General features: G+C 45.3%; 1 protein-coding gene across 1 annotated transcript in view; it reads left to right on the forward strand.

Annotated features, from left to right (window-relative positions):
- The window catches only part of ABCA4 (ATP binding cassette subfamily A member 4), a 126,047-nt gene that overhangs the window by 48,373 nt on the left and 56,316 nt on the right, over nucleotides 1-21,358 (forward strand). Inside the window, exons 12-19 of the mRNA XM_046025848.1 lie at nucleotides 3,381-3,586; nucleotides 4,204-4,380; nucleotides 6,317-6,539; nucleotides 9,856-10,077; nucleotides 11,949-12,153; nucleotides 15,986-16,051; nucleotides 19,069-19,158; nucleotides 20,879-21,053. Of these exons, the coding sequence (XP_045881804.1) occupies nucleotides 3,381-3,586; nucleotides 4,204-4,380; nucleotides 6,317-6,539; nucleotides 9,856-10,077; nucleotides 11,949-12,153; nucleotides 15,986-16,051; nucleotides 19,069-19,158; nucleotides 20,879-21,053 (1,364 nt within the window). The remainder of the gene's footprint in view (nucleotides 1-3,380; nucleotides 3,587-4,203; nucleotides 4,381-6,316; nucleotides 6,540-9,855; nucleotides 10,078-11,948; nucleotides 12,154-15,985; nucleotides 16,052-19,068; nucleotides 19,159-20,878; nucleotides 21,054-21,358) is intronic.

Raw genomic sequence — 21,358 nt, forward strand, 5'->3', positions numbered from 1 at the left:
CTCCTGACCTGTACCAACCTTGGGCAAGGCTGTTTCTCCCTCTGAAGCAAGACATTAGATCATAAAACCTCTCTGACTCCTGTCTAAATGCTCTGTGATGCTGTGAGTGAATTGGTAGAATACTCCTTGTGTGTGTCCTAACTCACCTCCACTAAAAGAAACCACAAAGAAGAATTTCCATCTCCAAAATAACTTTTTCATTTTAGAAAGTTAATTTCAAATACACTTTAATTTAAATTCAAATTAAATACTAAAATGCTGTATACGCAGACCTAAACTTGCGAAACCGATTTATTTATTTATTTTAAGATTTTATTTTTAAGTAATCTCTACACCCAACATGGGGCTTGAACTCACAACCCCAAAATCAGGAGTCCCATGCTCCATCAACTGAGCCAACCAGGTGTTCCCAAACTGATTGTTTTTTTAAAAATGAGATTCTCCTATCACTCATTTTTGTAGAATAGCCTCTCCCCAGAGGAAACGTAAACATGTTTCTTTTTCTTTCTTTCTTTCTTTTTTTTAATGTACTCTAGCAGTTTAGTTTTGATGCATCCTTGCCCAAGCAGGTTGCCAATTCTCTGTCCCCACAGTGTGCTATTAAGTACTGACAAATCCTGGGAGCCAGGCCCGTGGTCTTCAACTGTGGTGAAAGTCTATATTCCCCACCAAAAACAACAACAACAACAAACCCAAACCAAAACCATGAAATAGCAAACCCTATGTTATTCTGAGGAAGAAATAAACATGTACTAAGGACTTTCGGTGTCATGAGTTACTTAAGTCCTTTATCTCATTAAAGGACTAACCAGCCTTAGACTGGGTGAAGTCTGTTTGCAAAAGAAGAGTTGGGTAAAGAGGATTTCCTATTTTTCTTAGTTCTATGATATGTGACTACACTTACTGGCATTTTTTAAAGAAACTCCACTTCCATTTAGAATATCGATCTTCTTAGTATGGTGTCACTTAAGCCTTGGCCCTCTGTTATTTTCTCATTACCTGTGTTCCTCTTTCCCACATCAGCTAGAATGTTAACAGTTTCTTTTATTTTCTTTCTTTTTATCTAGAAGACTGAGAACATTACCTGGGACCTTCTCTCAGGATATGGAGCCTGAGGTGGGACAGTTTAGTTCAGAGGCCCAAAGACCAAAGAGGGTGGGGTTTGCAGTCCTTTGTTGTTCAGACTCAGCTTCTCAACACTGGGAGGCTTCTGGCTCACCCTCTGAGGCTGCCTGAGAGGGACTTAGCAGTGAGAGGGTGGGTGAAGGAATTGGGCTTGCTTGCTTCTTACCAGATTGGCGGGAGCTCAGCCCTCTGAACAGCTCCTTATGACTTGTCCACCTTCCTTGCTTCTCTGCTTCTCCTGGTATGAGTTGTGGGATCAAATGAACTAGGCTTTGACCCTAATCCACCACTTTGGGGAAGTGACTCAGCCTCTTGGAGCCTAAGTTCCCTGGGCTGCAAAGGGAGGATAAGTAATAACTGTGCTGCCCTACCCTACAGGACAGTTGGGAGCACGTGGAGGGTAGTGGAGCAGGCTGTACCCGTGCTCCTGATATGGAGAAGGGGGTGGGGAGAAGTCTGGGCCTCTGGCAACTGGGGAGGCAATCCAGGGCCAGCCACATGCTAGCTGTATGACCTCTGGCAGGTCTCCTATAGTTCAATTTCCTCTTCAGTAAACTGAGGATTCCAGGTAACTCACAGGCTCTGCCTGAGATAATGTGTTCCTTTAAGCCTGTATTACAACAGTCTTCTAACCAAGCTTCCTGCTTCCCCTTCTGCCCCCACCAGTGATTGTTTAGAAACACAATTGGATCTCACATTGTCCTACCCTTGCTTAAAACCCTCCTCTGGTTTCTTAGGGCCTTTTAGAATTTGCCTGGAAAGCTCCTGGTTTTAGCATGGAGAGCTTCATGTCCTAGGAAGCCCCTTGTTGATTGGTTACACTCCAAGTCCAGCAGGGCAACTGATGGGGTCGCCACCCACCTTCCTAGTGCTCACCTCTCACCGCTCACCTCTTGTTACTTCGGCTTCTCCGCACAGTGCAAAGACCTAAGGAGCATTCAACACAGTGCTGATGCCCTGGCCCCGACTTTTGAGAGTCTGATTTCATTGTCTGGAGTGGGCCCTGAGAGTAGGTGTCTTTTTAAGGCGCCCCAGTGGTTCTAAGCACAGCCAAGGACGGGAAACTCTGCTCTCTTCTTACAGGTCTCCAGAAACCCCATGTAGTGTTCTCTGTGCTGGAGCTGACCTTCCCCCTGTTCTCTTCCCTTGGCTAATTACTTCTCATCCTCGTCCTACTCATGAGTCCCTTCCATCAGGCAGCCCTCTCACACTCCTTCAGGTAGACTTAGCTACTGATGGTTCCCAGACTACTCTGGGCTTGCTTTCATCAGAGACCCGTCATTTTGCATTATGATTGTTGGTTCCTCCACACCTCTCCCGCATTAGGTCTAGAGTTTCTTTCAGGAAGAGATTTTATCTTTCCTCCTTGTATCCCTGGAGCCAAGTAGGCTCTGGCACATTACAGGCCTTCAGTAAGTATTGGGTGAACAAACTAATCAAGACAAGGCCATCTGACCTCTTGTGAGTTACATTCTAAGAAAGAAACATTGACACAATAACCCTAGTGTATTATAGGAACAAGCGGTTAAGGAAAAACCAGATCCTAGGTAGTCTAATACTTTAACAAACCTATAGATTTATTGGACAACCTCCAATATTCAAACTAAAAGAAAATCTTAGTTTTGCTTCTCTGTAGATGATGATTTTTTTTCTCTTCCAGTGGGGAGAAAGAAGACCTATTAGGAAATTCCTCACCCACCCACATTACCTGTCAGAACTGTAACTGGAAATGATTTCTCTGACTAAATCGTTTTGGTTCTCTGTTATTTTCTTTCTTCTTCCTTGCCCTTCCCTCAGCTGGCCATCATTGTGTGTTTGCAGAGAAACAGGAAGGTTCACTGCTATGACTGCTTCTCTCTCTCTCCCTTTAAAACTCTATCGGCTTGCTTTCTGATCTTCAAAGCAGCCTGTATCCAGCATGACCCCACTCCCTTGCCTCCGCATGCTGGGGAGTGAGAGCTGGGAGTCTTTTTGTCATTTTGAAGACTTGCATATTTGGACAGCCTCCGACAGCCCTCACTAAATCTGCAGGGGTGAGAGCAAGTTGGCGTTTGTAAGCCCCCTTTACCCCCAAATCTAGACATAAGGACAGAGTGACACCAGACCTCACAGTTGAGCAAAGAGTAAGTTTCTAGATCTCCTTGCATTTGACCCGTCCCCCCAGGGCAGCAGCCCTTATCCCCTGCCCTTTTCCTGCAGTTGAGTCTTTGCTGTTGATGTTCTTCAATGCTCTCAACCTTTGTGATTATCCGTAGTGCTTGATCCTGGATAAGTTTGAAAGCTATGATGATGAAATTCAGCTCACTCAACGAGCCCTGTCTCTGCTGGAAGAAAACAGGTTCTGGGCTGGTGTCGTGTTCCCTGACATGTATCCCTGGACCAGTGCCCTACCATCCCACGTGAAGTACAAGATCCGGATGGACATTGATGTGGTGGAGAAAACCAACAAGATCAAAGACAGGTGATGTCTCGGGCAGTCTCAAAGACCCTGTGCATCCCAGGAATGTATGTGGCAAGGAGCAGAGGCTCCTCTGGGCTCAGGTCTCCTCTTCCTTGTAGGGAGAGATGGGTTACTTAGAAAGGCACAGAAACACTTGGGTATCTGAAAACTAATCTCACTAACCAGTTGGCACCGTTAGTTGGTGGAACAAGGAGAGCTCATTTACCTTGTCATCATGCTCTCAATTTAGCACATGTCCCTGGCTGGCCTTTGGGCAATTTGGAGATGGAAACCTCTAGGTATTGAATTATCTTCATGTAGATATTCTGCAGATGAGGTTTCTCCAAAGTCACTGGGTAATTACATTTGGTACAGAGTGAGGGACTGAGACGGGACTCAGCCTAAATATCAGTAAGATTAAGTTAAGAAGAGATATTTTATAAAGCTGATTGTAGAGTCCTTGAATTAAAGCCATTACAAGTAACAGTGGCCATTATTCATAATTGAGATTTCAACTGTGACTAGAAAATAGAATTGGTTTGGAACATTTTAGGGGAGAGGTTTCAAGAGTGAGTTTTGAGTCCCCAAGCTGCCATTCTTGTTCACAACCATTGTCCCACCCTCTGATTTCTTTGTAGGTACTGGGATTCTGGTCCCAGAGCTGATCCTGTGGAAGATTTCCGATACATCTGGGGAGGGTTTGCCTATCTGCAGGACATGATTGAACAGGGGATCACAAGGAGTCAGGCCCAGGTTGAGGTTCCAGTTGGAATCTATCTCCAGCAGATGCCTTACCCCTGCTTCGTGGATGACTCGTGAGTCAGAGGCTTCCAATCTCCCTCCCAGACACACTAATCAGGTTGCTGGGGTGGGATGGGAATACCCCCCAGGCTTCAGTCTCTTTGGAGAGAAACCCAGGGAGTGGAGCCAACTTGAAGTGAATGGAGCTCTGAATGATGAGCGGCTTCTCCCAGACCACAGGCAGGGCCAGATGGGCAAGGGAAGTGGCAGGGAGAAGGGAGTTGGTGTTGTGGGTGGGAAAGGGAAGGTGAAAATAAAAGCAAGGGAAGTGAGGTTGGGAAAGGGGACAAAGGCTTTTTAAGATTCCACTACGTAGTATGTTTGGTATGTGGAAGAGTTCTGGTCAGAGTGTTTGCCCAATGATTGCCAAATCAGCAAATTAGGACTCTGCATTGCAAGTAGGTCTGGTTCCTAGGAGCCTCAGAATAATGTAGCTCATTCCCTAATTAGCATTCCCATGGTGCATGCTTAATGAGAAGGTAGAGGAATGTGTTGGATGAGCTGGAACCCTCCCTTCCTGCCCACCCCCACCCCCAGGCTTATACATCTGTTGGCCAGTAGCAAACTAAGCAAGTAGGCTACCATTTTCTCAACGTGTTTGGGGGGGATGTTAGAGAGAGGGACAGAGAAGAGAGGACTATGTGGGCTCATTTACCATGGTGGATGGGGGTGGGAATACACCCAGGACAGGAGCCCAGACCTACAAGTGGCTTAGGGTTCAACCTCTAGAAGAAAACTGGGAAGTTCACCATAGTGCACATTGTGTCAGTAATGTTCAGGAAGGAGAGAAACACTCACAGCCTGAAGAAAGGAAAAGTTAAATTGCCACCTGACAAACAGTTAAGATAAAGCCCAGTATGTGCACAGGAAACCCTCCCTCCACACCCTAGTCCAGTTGGTTCCCTTCCTCGAGTCTACCGAAGACTAAAGAGATAACAGTGGGTGTTCTGTAGTCAGTTTGGGTTTGGACGATAGAGATGGGATGTGGAGCCAGGGGCAAAAGTCCAGTTCCACATTTAGGATCAGAATGGGAGTGTCTGGCAGGGTAGTAGGATACACAATAAGGAGGCAGTGGGGTGTCTAGGCATTTAGACTGGGAGAGCCCTCTGGTGGCAGGTCTCAGAAGTGCATGCCTTATGAATTTGGTTCGCTCCTTAAGGCCATCTTGAGAACCCTCCTGCACTGGAATCAGCCCTTCCTGTGACAACCAACAATTTTTACTACATAATAATCCCAAGGGCTTTACTAGCACATCAGGCACAGAGGAAATATGTGTAAAGTTCACAGTAAAGTAATTCCAGAATATCAAATCTATCCTGCTTGCTAGAATGAATATCCATGGAATTACTCTACTGGTACATGGCTGGTAGAGTTGGCCACTATTGGATCACTGACTGATTTATTGATGGGTTAGTTGTCTTCTGAAAGTGCCATACTGAATAGCTATTTTGTGCCTCTTCCTGCATAACTTCAGTTTGATCTTCTGGGATCGATAGTGCTAAGGTGGCTGACGCCCCTGGGGAGCCCCACTGTTGCTCTTACCACCAACATCAGTTCCCTTTGTTTGTGATTCACCTTCTTGGACTTCAGTGTCAGTTGGCCTGTATCTGTTCTAGTCACAACTGCAAGTTTGCAGTTCTTTCCTGAGAGATCTTGCAAGAAGGTCTATATTGTGTAACATATAGAGTACAATTTCATTTTGCACATATAACCTGTAGAACATTCATCTGGGCTAACCAAAAAGCTACCATCTTGCTCTAAGGAACAAGTAATCCTTCAGGGCAAAGTGCAGTGTATTAAAAGAGTCAAGTCCAGTGAATGCCCCGTGGAGATTTTCTGCCTTTCCCTCTGTCTGGGCTTTGTTCTCAACACATCCAATCAACCAACATTTACTCCACCTCTACCAGGTACAGGGCATTCAATGATTCTGCTTCTCTCCTCTTGCTTCAGTTTTATGATCATCCTGAACCGCTGTTTCCCTATCTTCATGGTGCTGGCCTGGATCTACTCTGTCTCTATGACTGTAAAGAGCATCGTCTTGGAGAAGGAGTTAAGACTGAAGGAGACCTTGAAAAATCAGGGCGTCTCCAATGCAGTGATTTGGTGTACCTGGTTCCTGGACAGCTTCTTTATCATGTCAATGAGCATCTTCCTTCTGACCATATTCATCATGGTAAGCCAGATGGAGAAGGCCCAGAAAATCTTGAATAACGTCGTACCTCCCACTTTTCCTCCTGTTAATGAACTCATGCCTGCATTAGTCATCTGTCCACCAAGGATAGCCTGACATGTAGCTAGCCAGCCATTTCAGCCAATGTGGTCACATGCAGCTGCCCAGTCATTTCAGCCAAGGTGGAAAATACTCAGAGTGTCCCCATCTGCCAGGAACCCCGGTATCATGGCCTGTTCCCCACTCCCACTTTCTGCCTAGGGAGCCGCAGTCCACATAGATTATCTAGCACTATTCTGTGGACTATCTGGAGAAGCTGCTGTTAGGAGAGCCCAATGCAGCGTGACTGTATATGTGAAGGGTTCTCTCTTTCCAGGCAGAAAAGAAATGAGTACAAAGAGTGTTTTCCTGGGATTACTGTCTCAACCAGCAGCTGAGGTTGGGATGTGAAGAGTCTTTTCATTGTATTAGGAGAGCAGAACTAGATGTTTATTTATTACCATCATGGTCACACCATTCATGGCTTGACCAAAGATGTTCTGCTGTCTGAAAAGTGTCCAAAGCACTTTAAAGAATAGAACTTAGAGTCTGTCTTTTCTCAGCAGTAGGAATTCTTGTAGCTGCAGGCAGCACACATAGGTCCATCATCTGCAAACCTAGCTCCCTCACAAGATAGACTTGGAAATAAAACATTATTTCATAACATGTTCTTCCCCTCCATTTTTAGTTCCTCCACAGTAGATGATCTTTTATACTTGTTAGATGACAAGTTCATAAATTTGGGTAGCTTTTAATATTTATTTGATGGGATTTGGTATAAATGTCAGACTTTAGGTTTTGCATGTTCCTGTTAGGATGTTATCAAGCTTGTTTCATTTTTCTACCATAATCATATTAAGTGCCCCTCTACACTGAGCAATATGTGTGCTGAACCATAGACTCTTGCTAAGGGTGTGCCCATCCCATGCTGGACCATACTAGTGCCAGGAATGTTCCGTCACATATCCTGTCCATCCAGCAGATATTCAGTTAAACCGGATCCTACCCCATCTCTTTGTAGTAAGATGTACTAATTCGGAAGGGGTTTGTTTTCAGCCTTAGTCAAACCCAGTGCTAGAGCCCTGTCAAAACCAATGCCGATAGAGAGATCATTCTGCTCGAGCAAACTAGCTTTAAACTTGTGGCTTTAAATTTGCAGGGTCCTTGAGATCCACAAAGATGGGGGGAGAAGCTGCGTTCCTTGTGTCCTTCTAGGACTCCTTTATTCCTTCCCATCCTTCAGTCTGCCCCTTTTCCCATTTCCAAGATGTTTTGTGCCCTCCTAATTTTTTTTTAAAGATTTTATTTGTTTATTTGACAGAGAGAGAGATCACAAGCAGGCAGAGAGGCAGGCAGAGAGAGAGGCAGGCAGAGAGGAGGAAGCAGGCTCCCCGTTGAGCAGAGAGCCCGATGAGGGGCTCGATCCCAGGACCCTGAGATCATGACCTGAGCTGAAGACAGAGGCTTTAACCCACTGAGCCACACAGGCATCCCTGTGCCCTCCTAATTAAAGGAGTCAAAATGCTAAGTGTCTGACTTATGCAAAGTGCATAAACATGTATGATATCCTTTGACATTGAGATCTGCCTTCCTAAGAATGGGCATTAAGACTTCAAAGCTTTTAGGACGTGAGGTAAAGAATGTTCACCAATAGTTTCTTGCACAAAGAGGTTTCTCCTTGTGGGAACCAGAATATTGTTCCAGGGATGACGGAAACAGAGCTTTGCACACAAAATAGGATTCCTTAGAATGACGCTCCCATCTTTGCCTTGTCCTTCCTTCCCACCTCAACAACGCAGGAAAGAAGCTGGAAGCTAGGACAATGGGAAGGTTCCAGTTATTCAGGCTATTAGGAACAGAAAAGAAAAGTGGTCATTAGAGGAAGCCAAGGCCTGTGAGGCCTTGGGTCAGCCCAGTGATTTTCTTTCATCTCTGCCTGAAGTCATTGAGAGACTTTATGGGCCTAGAAGCTTGTGGGGGACTTTGTTTTGAGCTGGGATAAGAAATGGATTTTGTTCTTCTGAGAATACCAACAACATCTTAAAGTTCTTCCAACCATAGTCAGGTGTTCAGCTGTGGGCTTACTTTTACTGCGCTGGGTGAGCTTTCCAGGGTGATGTGGAGAGCTCTTTGACACACAAAGTCAGGAGTTCTGAGTCCTAATTTTGATTTTCATATAGAGTTCCTCAGAGTTTGGTTCTAGTTAAGCATAGCCCTCCCTCTTCCACCCTCTTTTGTCATTTGTTTTATTCTATTTTTCAGTCTGTTCCGTTTGTGCCTGGCAGGCACAAGAGTGTGAATGAGGGAGAAAGAGTAGCAACGGCAGACAGGTGACACATTTGTTCCTCTCAGCTCTTGCACACGCATGACAGATATTGCTCATTGTCTCTCTTTTCTATCAAGAATCCAGTGCTTTAGGACACTACTAACAATTGATTAGAACCCATTCAAGAGATGAATCTATGTGTACCTTTATGTTCCCAAGAAAAGAACAAGATGATCTTTATGTATTTGGAGTTCTGAGCAAAGGGTAAAATTCCTCATAGGAGGTCACTGTAGTAAAGGAGGACCAGGAAGGTCTAATAAATTTGAACATTTCAGTGTATCCTGTAATGGAAGTGGGCAGCAGCTCACTTAGTGAAAATTGCTAATCTGGTCGTATTTTCTACATAGCCAAAGTGATTGACTCATGAGTTAATAATGTCCAAGATACTGAATATTGCCCCAGGTTCTATGTATTTGTATGATAGTGACAAAGGGGGAGGATTAATCTACTTCCAAGTGATATGGATTAACTGCTGATATTTTCACCATTGTGAGTGGTAAATCTCAGAATATAACTACACATGATTGAGTCAGCAGGCCAGGCCTTAAGCAAAATGTTACAGATTTTTGTCCCTCATCTGCTCAGTGTATCTTGGAGCTGTTGATGCTCTAAGATCTTCTTCCCCTTCCCCTAGCCCCTATAGGCTTAATTCTCCCTTCCCACCAAAGATTTGCTTATGTAATACATACTTAATACATAATGATTACTCATGCTGATAGGCGGTCTAATGTGTTGCTCTCCCAGGGAGACCGGTACTCAGAGGAGTAAAAGAATTCAACAGCATCGAGTCTCAACTGTGGAAATTTGGCACCCATGAGAGATGGTGGGAGAGATCACTCTGGAGTAGAGGGCTTCTGAAGGCCCAGAATCATAGCACAGAGGTTGCCCCCTGGGAGGGATGGTGCCCTGGATATGGGCGGAAAATACTGACTCAGTTGGTCTCTTTGGTTTCAGCATGGAAGGATCCTGCATTACAGTGATCCATTCATCCTCTTCCTATTCCTGTTGGCTTTCTCCACGGCTACGATCATGCAGTGCTTCCTGCTCAGCACCTTCTTCTCCAGGGCCAGCCTGGCAGCAGCCTGCAGCGGCATCATCTACTTCACCCTCTACCTGCCCCACATTCTCTGCTTCGCCTGGCAGGACCAGATGACGGCTGACCTCAAGATGGCTGTGGTGAGGGACCTCAGGCTTGCTCCTAATATGTGAAATGTTTTCACAAAGGCATCTATAGTCATTCTGGAAAACTGGCCTGCCCTTTATGGGGATCCACTTTGCCTTTTGGGCCCAAGGGACATTCGGTATAAGGGGCAAAAGTTGGGGCTCTCTTCATCCTGAGCTACCCAGCAGCCCCTCCTTTCCAAACCTGCCTGATGAGTCTGCCCTGGGAAGCAATCAAAAACCAGTTTAACTCACAGGTCCTTTGTGTTCCCACAAGAGGGGAACAGCCTGGGACATTTCACTCACTTTTCTTTTTGCAGCATGTGAGAAGATGCAGAGGGAAGGGAGCGGTCCCCCAACTGTTTGGCGCAGAGAGATGTTTCCATTCATTAAAAGAGTTTGTTTCTCTCCATAAAAACCTGAATCTAGTAGTTTACAGGGGGTCTTTGTCACGCTGTACCACTATATGCAGAAAGGAGTACAGAAATGAACCAGTTAGGAGCCAAGCCCTCTTGCCAGGAGAGGACTCTAGAAATTGACTTTTGATTGTTTGAGAGACAGACATCTTGGTTCACAATTCTCAAACTAACATCACTGTCTTTTTCTCTAATCAGTTTCAAATAGGCCATTTCCACCCTCTTCATTAACCAGGCTTAACTGGCTTCGGGGTTCTCTGGGGTGCAGCTTTCCTTGTCCTCCAGAACTTCCCGCTACAGTGCTTTATGCAGTGGTGTCAAGAAAAGACTACCACCTGCTTCTTAGTGGGAAATATCTAAGATATAAGCTGCTCTAATAACCCAAACTGATTTGGCTACAGAGCTGCCAGGGCATCTGCCTTTTATTTCCCATGTTAAACAAGAAATCAATGGCTGCTATTTATAACACCAGTTTTCTAAAACGATCACAATGGGCTGGTAGCAAAAAATCCTTATGACTCAGCCTATGGGCAGAACTGGGCTAACTTAATATCCTGGGTAGATATCAGTACTTTGAGGCCACAGTTAGCTTCATGGGAGTGTGGATCCACCAAGAAAAACTATAGCTCTGGCAGTGTGTGGACCGGGGCTGAGCTGAGACTTTTTAAAATGGCTTTTGTGAATATAGAGCTGGGGAATCTCTTCCTTCTATAGACAGTTTGAACGCCACCCTGGGTCCTACAAAGTTCAGAGAGACCTCTGAGCAGAGGAAATGAAAATAGCCAATTGCTCTTTCTGCCGTGCTGGTGGAGACTTGGCTGGGCACCCTCCTCTTCAAACTCCTTTTGCACATTACCTGTTTAGTTGACTTGTTCTCTCTACCGAAAACCTAAGGAAAAGATTGGTCTCAGTATGGAGAGGAGAAAAGATGACATCAGTGGAATCTGAGGTTCTTCTGGCCTCACTCTTAGACCTTAGGAGGTTATAGGACCATCCCTTGCCTGGCACCCTAGGACACTAACAACTTTGTGGACCCTTCTAATGGGAGTCACACAAAATAGCTCAAGTTATCTTCTTTGTTCTCTCTATCTATCTGTTCTATCTATCAAGAACTGTGTGATCTCAAGAAAGAAGTAGGAAGAAGGGGAAAATGGTAGGAAGGTGAACCTGAGCACCTTTGGTCCTTTGGTATGTTGTGCTTTTGTGGTGTTTGTTTTTCCTGTTACACGACTATACTCCATTGAACAGATGGGAGGTGGCTTCGTGAGTATTGTGTGAGGTCCCTGCACATTTCCAGAATTCCCTTTCTTGTGGGAAAACTGCCTCATGCCCTCCCTGCATTATCTTTATACCTGGACACAAGCTGAACCACTCTTTTGGCCCTCGTACCTACTTTGTGGACAGCTGGGTGCTGTTGGGTGGGGTGAAAGTCCAGCGCTCATCTAGTGTGCTCTCTTTGCCTCACTGCAGAGCCTGCTGTCTCCTGTGGCATTTGGGTTTGGCACGGAGTACCTGGCTCGCTTTGAGGAGCAAGGCCTGGGGCTGCAGTGGAGCAACATTGGGAGAAGTCCCATGGAAGGGGATGAATTCAGTTTCCTGATGTCCATGAAGATGATGCTCCTCGATGCTGCTCTATATGGCCTGCTTGCCTGGTACCTTGACCAGGTGTTTCCAGGTAAGGGTCAACTCCCATAGGGTAAAGGTATTGATATTGGGTTCTTCAGATCCCCAGCCTTCCCCCACCTTTCATCTAGTTTAAATCTTATCCTTTCGAAGCTCTTTCAGTTTGGGGCTTCAGAGCCAGCATTTGAAACTTAAGCTTAAGTCAAAAATCCATCGGTGAGTGCTAGTGTCTCTACTTTAGAAATAGGTCCAGAATCTGATACCTTATCACCACCTCCTCCACTACCATCCCAGTCCAAGCCCCCTTCTATAATCATTGCCTGCCAGTCTGTTTTCCACACTGTGTTCAGCGATCCTTTCCGAAGCTGGGTCAGATGATATCTGTCTTCTGTTCGCATCCCTATGGTGGCTTTTCCTCTTGCTCAGAGGAAAACCCAGGGTCCCAGTCCTGGCCTATAAGATGCTTCATTATCAGCAGCCAACTCACTGTCTTCCTCATTTCATGTCTTTCCCTTCTCCCTCATGTTCTCTGCCCCAGCCACATCGACCTCCTCACTGACTGTTCTTCAATACACTCAGCGCATTTCCTCCTCAGGACATTTGCACCTGTTCTCACTGCCTGCAGCATGTTTCTGCACCCCCCAGACCTGCAGGCTTACTTCCTCACTTTTGTTCGGGTCTAAGTTCAGATGTCACCATATCACTGGGATCTTTCCAGATTGCAAATATCTAAATAGCTACCCCTACATAAATCACAGTCCTTCAATGCTTATGTCCCCCTTACCCAACTTTATGGTTGCCACATCACTATCTGACATGACATATCTTTACTTGTTTGCATGTTGACTCTCTATCCCATGAGAGCAGGCCCGGTCTGTTTTGTTTAATATTACAGGCTTGATGCCACAGTAGTGCCTGACTTTTGGTGGACATTGAATAAATACCTGACTAATCTGCAGCGTTGAAAAGCAACTCCTGAATCAAAGTTGGGTGTTCACACAGTTTCATATTTGCTTTGTAGAAATCGGATTTTCCTTTGGATTAGTATTTCCTGGTAGCTAGAGAAGTCCCACTTCCATCTGAGTGGGCTCCAAGTCAACCAACGGCCACCTTGTGCTGTGGCAGCCGTGGCTGGGAGCAGGCAGGGGAGGGTGAGGCTGGGTCCTGTCCCTGGGGAGGGATGAAATCACATCATCTTGAGGCAGCCTTTTTTGGGAGAAATATATAGGCAGCAACTCTGGAATAGGCGAAAGATTGCTAGGCTGAGCCAGGAGGCCTGGCTAGGGTTTGGATCCTAGCCATGTGATTATATTAGTTTGCTAGGGCTGCCATAACAAAGCACCACAAACTGGGTAGCTTAAAACACCACTTTTTGGGGGGAGGGGTGTCTCACAGTTCTAGAGGCTATAACTAGAAAATCAAGGTGTTGGCAGGGTCATGCTCTCTCTGGAATCTGCAGGGGAAGGAGCCCTCCCTGCCTCTTTCAGCTTCCGGTGGTTTTTCAACAAGCTCTGTCTTCACCCGGTGTTCTCCCTGTGCATGTATGTCTGTCTGCACACAAGCATCTTTCTATAAGAACACCCGGTCAGGGGCGCCTGGGTGGCTCAGTGGGTTAAGCTGCTGCCTTTGGCTCAGGTCATGATCTCAGGGTCCTGGGATCGAGTCCCGCATGGGGCTCTCTGCTCAGCAGGGAGCCTGCTTCCCTCTCTCTCTCTCTCTGCCTGCCTCTCTGTCTACTTATGATCTCTCTCTGTCAAATAAATAAATAAAATCTTTAAAAAAAAAAAAGAACACCCGGTCAGATTGGATTAGCCTCCCATGTAGTGTGGAGTGACTCAATCTCAACTAAGCACATTAGCAATAACTATTTTCAAACAAGGCCAAGCGTTAGGACTCTTGTGTCTTTTTTTTCTGATACCAAATGTGTCATTCCCTCCCCCCTCCAACATCAGCTATTTCTCTAATGGCAACCAGGATTCCAACAATCAATTCAGTTCTACCCCATTCAGTAACCCCTCAGAATTAGCACAGACCCCACAGAAAGATTCAGTCCTACAAGACCGTTCCCACTTCAGGGGCCAGATGCAAATACAGTGCCCAGGCTACCCATGCTTTTGTCAGACTGACTACAAATTCAGGAGTTCTCACAGCCACCACCCCCCTGATTTAGTAATTCACTAGAACGACTCACAGAACTCAGGAAAGTAGTCTACCTGCAGTTACAGCTTATAATAAAGAATACAGCTCAGGAGCAGCCAAATGGAAGAGATGCATAAAGGGAGAGGTAGGAGGGGTGGTGCCTGGAGCTTTCAAGTGCACTAGCCTCCCAGGACCTCGATGTGCTCAGCAACCTGGAAGCTCTCTGAATCTCATTCCAGAGTTTTTATGACTCATTCTCCAGCCCCATTCTCCTCCCTCAAGATGGAGGGTGGGGCTGAAAGTTTCTGTCCTCTTTCCCAGGTCTGGTCTCTCTGGTGACCAGCCCCATCCTGAAGCTATCTAGGAACCCTCCCCTGAGTCACCTCATTAACATAAACTCAGGTATGGTTGAGAAAGGGGCTCAGCTCCTTGTGAACAACAAAAGACATTCCCATCGCTCAGGGAATCCCAGGGGTTTTATAAGCTGTGTGCTGGGAACTGGGGACAAGACCACGTATTATTTTGCGTTCTTCCATGGGCCTCAACATATCTTTTTGAGGATTGGGGGGGCGGGGCGCACAATTCAACCCATAATGCTGATTTTGAGCAATACATTTGACCTTGCCCTCCATCAGCTTTTCTATCTTACTATGCCACTAGAAGGAGATATAATAAGTGAAAATCAGTTGGATTGAAAATGCAATTTGTCTATAATTCAAGAGCTTTATTTTAGCCAAGCTAAAGCTTTAATTTGTCCAGTAACCATTTACTGAGCAGAACCTGTATTGAGGCTTAGCACTAGTTTTGGGGGAAAAAGGGATGAAAAGACCCAAACCTGTCCTTGAAAGTCTGACAGTCTAGTGGCCATGGAACATGGGATAATACTAAATAAGCAAAGATAGTGTGTTCATGTGTTCTCACAAAATTAACATTTTTATAGGGAGCAAAATCTGCTAAGAGAGCTCGACAAGAAGTTTGGGAGTCTTTTCCTTGGGATCCAGCAGAATGGGGTGGTCAAGATCAGGAATATTAGAACGAGATTACCCATTCCAGTACCTTTAATTAGCTGTGACCTTGGGCAGATGACTCAAAGTCAATGTGCCTCTGATTCCTTATGCACAAGAATACTACTACCTATCTCTTAGGGTTGTTTTGAGGATTAAATTTTTAACTCGTGAGACGTGCTTACAGTATAATGCTTGCCATGGAAAGAGCATCCAACAAATGTTAGTGAAAATCATCATCATCATTATTATCTGGTAATTGTTGAGAAAGGGCATGACTAAATTCTTTATTTTTTTATTTTTATTTTTTTAAAGATTTTATTTATTTGACAGAGAGAGAGATCACAAGTAGGCAGAGAGGCAGGCAGAGAAAGAGGAAGGGGGAAGCAGGCTCCCCGCTGAGTAGAGAGCCTGATGCGGGGCTCGATCCTAGGACCCCGGCATCATGACCCAAGCCGAAGGCAGTGGCCCAACTCATTGAGCCACCCAGGCGCCCCTGAATTCTTTAATAAAATGTTTTTTTGAAAGCTGTTGCACCCCAAAAGAGTGACTTTTAAATTAAAACATGTTGGAAGGAGTAGTCTTTGTGTCATAGCCCATGGATAGCTATGTAATGCTTATGAACTATGGATATCTATAGCTATACTCCAAAGTCCAAATAGAAAAATTCTTGATTTTGTAGAGCTGTAGTAGGACTACCAAAGCTTTTTCCTTATTTCCCTATTTCCCTGTCATTTCTAGGAGACTATGGAACCCCACTTCCTTGGTACTTCCTTCTACAAGAGTCCTATTGGCTTGGCGGTGAAGGTAAGTTATTTAAAATTTTTCAATTAAAAACAAGGCCTCCCTCCCAAAACCTTTAGTGTTTGAAACTAGCTCCTTTGGCTATGTCCTGGATATGTGTGGGCTGTAGAGGGGGCTCCTGATATCAAGTGTGTGGTTCCTGCCACTGTGGTACAGCATCATAGCCTCTGGGAACCCACCTTCTGTGAGTCACTAGGTCAGGGTAAATGGCTGAGCCCTGATAAACCCTTGTTTCCCATACAGCTTGTGCCCAATGGATGAAATTTCCCTTGTGAAAGAAGGCCATACCACTTTAGGGTGTAAATGACTTTTGCAACTCCTCAATTTAAAACATACAGATCCGCAGAATCACGGAAGAACCTTTGCACTGGTCTTCTTATGCCTCCTCTCCTGTTTTTTTATTCCTTTTCAATTAATTCGTTCTCCTAAGGTGAAGGCCCATCCAGAGGCTGGGGCAGAGCTATGACCTTCAAGGAAAGCACTCCTAGAATCTCCTAAAATTCATCTTATTTTGTGATTGGGGAAGAGGGCCAAGGGGCATTTGCCCAGAACCCTTCTTAGATAAAATTTACCTTTCCTATTAAACAGGACAGGAGGCCCAGGGAGAGCTCTAGAAGCTCTATAGACTCTATAGATGTATGAGCAAGCAAGAAATTCCTGACCTGAGAGCTGGGGACTTCCTTGGAGCTGGGAGTTTCTGGAAGCAAAGGAAATACTTTCCAATCTGTTTCTTCCTCACCTATCTACCCTTTACTTTGTATTTTTGGATCTGAGCCAGGATTTATCCTTTAAGCACTAAGATAGAGGTTTGTTTTCTCTAGGGAGTTAGCCTAGGGCCTTTAAAAGGCTTCGGAAGTTTGTTTTGCTTTGTTTTGTATTTATGGTTCAAACAAATAGCTCTTTGACAGCTCAGTATTTTTCCATTATGTTGGTTTGTCTGTCGTGTCTATGAACTTTTAAAATTTCAACTACAGTAAGGTTATAATCCAATGGGGATTTTCAACAGGGGAATATGTTTTTGGAATATTTCTAATTTCAATGAATATCAGGACTTGTGGACATTCCCCCCCCCATAATCTCAGCAGATAATCTGCCTCTCAAAAGAGAAATTCTTAAGTCAAATTTGCTCTTTCAAAAATGAATCACATATATTTTTGCCAACAGAAGCCAAATATTTTTCTCCTTCCTCACAGGCTAGACTGAAATAGATTCTTAAATCTCTCTAAAACCAAAAAAGAGGGGCACCTGGGTGGCTCAGTGGGTTAGGTGTCTGACTCTTAGTTTTGGGGCTCAGGTCGTGATCTCAACAGTCCTGAGATGGAATGCTGTATCAGGCTCCACATTGAGCATGGAGCCTGCTTTAGATTCTCTCTCTCCCTCTCCCTCTGTCCCCCAGCCCTTCCCCCAACACTGGCATGCACATGTGCTCTCTCTTTCTAAAAAAATAAATAAAATCAGAAAGCAACTGAGTTTCCTCACCTAACCCCCTCCTCTCGCATACAAAGAAATGGAGCCCAAGAGGATGAGTGTCTTGCCCATGTTCCTGCTGCTCATTTGGGACGAAAACCTGAAACTGGGAAACATATTTCCTGGCAAGGAACTCATCCCGTGACTAAACTATGTAGAATATTTTCCCCTGCTATTTTGTTGCATGTCCATGCAGTAAGAGAGCTTGTAAAGTGATCAAAGGCGTTGTGGGCAGTAGAGTTGAAAATCCTTCAGGAGGCAGAAATAGAAGTGCTGGACGTGGCAGGTCCCTGACCACGAGGCCCATTCCTCGCTGCTCCACCTTCAGCCTGCAGATCTACAGAGGGCAGCCAGGGGTGAGGGAGGCCCTGGTGTGCTGCTTCATTAAAAAACTCCCCCTGCCCACATCTGCGCTCTGGAGGCCAGAGCCTTTAGATACGTGGTGACAGTGGTTTCCTCCAGCCCCTGCTTTCTTCTCTTGCTGGCTCCCTCCTCCGCTTCTCTTCCCCTTCCAGGATGTCCTGATGTTCTTTTAAACCAAATGCGAAGTTTATTTAAAAAACAAACAAACAACAACAAAAAAACAACCTGTGTGTGTGGGCATCTGATGTGTGTGAGAGAGTGTGTGTGTATGTGTCAGTATGAGAGAGAGTGTGTGAGTGTGTGTGTGTGTATGGGTGGTGTGTTTACACCGCACTTGACAATTTATATAAGCCTATACCTCAACCAGGCTCAATTCTGGTGTTAGTCACAAAAAACTTGAGTGCCCATAAAAACGCTCAGGTAAATTTTGTCTCAGTCAGTAATTTAAGCTGGCCATCCATCACATCACCTTGAATGAGATTTTTTTCTCAAGGGGCACCATGACTTTGACATGTTTTTTTAATTGCAAGAAGTACTGTTGGTGAGGTAAAGAAAATTAACCCATTGCAAACTCAGTCCTGGTTTTGTGAATATTTTTTTAAATTATAATTTCTGACATTGTGGACCTTTGCTGGCACAAGAGGATGAGGTGAAACACCTGTTTAAAAACTCCATCTGGGCTCAGCAAAGCTTGACAAGCCAGCCAGCCAGGAGGAACCGGCAGCCATTTTCAGGACTTTACAGGCCCACAGGTCAGTGGGCAGCAGGACCAGGTTTGTGTCTGGTTCCCCGGAATGCTGACTTGGCCTTTTTTTTTTAGATTTTATTTATTTATTTATTTATTTATTATTTTTTTTATTAAAGATTTTATTTATTTATTTGACAGCGAAAGAGAGAGAGATCACAAGTAGACAGAGAGGCAGGCAGAGAGAGAGGGGGAAGCAGGCTCTCTGCCGAGCAGAGAGCCTGATGTGGGACTCGATCCCAGGACCCCTGAGATCATGACCTGAGCCGAAGGCAGCGGCTCAACCCGCTGAGCCACCCAGGCGCCCCTGACTTGGCCTTTTGAGGGAACTGTGCTTTCCAGCTGTGGTAAGAAACTCTGCCACCCTTCCCTTCTCCCCTCCTTTTCCTGCTTTTACTGATTGTTAACTCTCACCAAGAGTAACAGTGGCTTCTGGTTGGTGCAGCGTGTTCAACCAGAGAAGAAAGGGCCCTGGAAAAGACGGAACCCATAACAGAGGAAATGGAGGATCCGGAACACCCAGGAGGAATAAATGGTAAAACAAACAAACAAAAAACCCTCAGTAAAGAACACAGAGCAGAGGCAAGGAGGAGGTGCAGAGTACTGTAAAGGATGGAGCAATACACTTCATGACTGGGGTACCGTGGACCCCAGGAAACTGACTCTGTTGACAGGAGTTAAACCTGCTAGCTTCTCAAGGGCCGAGCCGCACGTGTGGGGAATGAATGGTCCAGCCAGACATTAACGCATATTTCCTGGAGAAAGCAAATCCCAAGTATGTGGTGTGTTTGTGCCCTTGTTAGGCAAGTCCCGAGTGAGTTGCACAAATGTGCTGACTTCCGAGGATTTAGCAAGAACAATAACTTGGGTCACTGGGACTTCAAGCGGATATGAGCTATAAGGAAAGACAAAAATAAATGCTTCTGTGCAGAGGAGGAAGGAGTCTAGGGGAGCTGACTACACTTCACTCGCGGTTTACAAATCTACAAATCCATTCATTCAAACCATCAAAAGCCTTTCCTGACTGTGGAAGTTACCTAATAATTCCTGAAGTGATGGATTAGGTCTGCATGTGTTCCCTGGCTTTGCCTTCCTTATCTTCTCTCCTAGACCAGTTCTGTATATCTCCCCATGTTCTTCCTTCCCTAAGCATGTGTACTTCTCTGTAAATGCTAAAATGCCCTTGCTGTCCTCTCCTTTGGACTTTGCCTACCACTGTGTGAGAAGGCCCTGTCTCCAGGCCTCTGGGCCAACCTGGTGCCATTTCACAAAGCTGAGTTCAGTGACCTCTGGCTCCTTGGAGAGCTGATCTGCAGTCAATAGGGCCTCTGGGATGGCCTTCTTCCCAGAGTGGAATTCCAAGACCAAAATCAGAGGGCTGATCCCATCTTAGTTACAGGAAAGACCAGAAGGCACACATAGGAGAAGGATGTTGTTTTGCAAGGAAGTCAATGTTACAGAGCTACAATGTGAACAAAGTAAGTGGTACTGTACAGGGATACTCAAGCAGAGGGGGACTGGAAGTTGGGAGAAGTAGACAGCACGATCATGAGGGTCTGTACTGGAAAGGCATGGATGACTAGGAGGTTTGGAATTTGAGGGACAGTGATGAGAAAGAGTGGACCATCCTACTCAGTAACTGAGAAACTCTCAAGTTCTAAGGAGCAGGAAGTCCCCTTTAGACAAAATTAACACAAAAGCTTGAGCCAAGGTGACCAGGAGAAGAACAGTTACAGGAATGAACATGGGAGAGTCTGAGGGAAAGTTGTTTTGGGAGGAAGATAAGGAGCTTGAGCTGCTACCAGAAGCCCATGAGGATATACCCTACAGACTGTTGGAAATGACAGCCTGGGCTGAAGATTGAGCTTCAGGCTAACTCTCTGTATATATGGTGAGTGCACTCTGGGTTCAAATTCCAGCTGTACCATTCATGAGCTGTGTGACCTTGATTGGATATTTGATGTCTCTGTGCTTTAGGTTTCCCCATCTATAAAGGTGGGCATAATAACATCTATCCCCATAGAGCTCCTATAAGGGTTAAATGAGGTAATCCATATGAAGCACTTAATGCCTGGCACATAGTAACTGCTGAATAAATGTTAGGTACTATTATTACCATGATTATTTTGTAGTCATCCTTACAAAGGTCCCACCTAAAGTCATGGGGCCAAAAGACAGTGGTCTGGAAATCGAGCCTTGAGGGATGTGTACATTAAAGCATTATATTTACATCATGTTCATTTTTTTCCTCCAAGATTCCTTCTTCGAACGTGAACTTCCAGGCTTGGTTCCTGGGGTATGTGTGAAAAATCTGGTGAAGATTTTTGATACCTACAGCAGACCAGCTGTGGACCGTCTTAACCTCACCTTCTATGAGAACCAGATCACAGCGTTCTTAGGTCACAATGGAGCAGGAAAGACCACCACCTTGTGAGTTTTCGGGCAAAGAGCCTGGATTGCTCTTCTGTCCTATCATTTTCTGGCTCTGTTCGGCCTCATTAGCTGCAGTCTACTCTTTCCCATCGAGTGTTAGTGACAAAAGTGTACTACGTATTTGTGTCTGAAGAATGTGTAAAGCACTCTGCAGTGTTCAGAGCTCATTCATGTACGCTGTTTTATTTGATCCCCACAAGAAGTGGGAGAGGGAGTTGAAGTGAGAGTTTACTGCCCCCTTTATGTGCTGGGAAAGTGGGCATCTAGAGCGTTGAACTGACTTTCTGGGGTCATCGACTTGA

Source organism: Meles meles, chromosome 1 (genome assembly GCF_922984935.1).
Source record: "Meles meles chromosome 1, mMelMel3.1 paternal haplotype, whole genome shotgun sequence".
Classification (NCBI taxonomy): Eukaryota; Metazoa; Chordata; class Mammalia; order Carnivora; family Mustelidae; genus Meles; species Meles meles.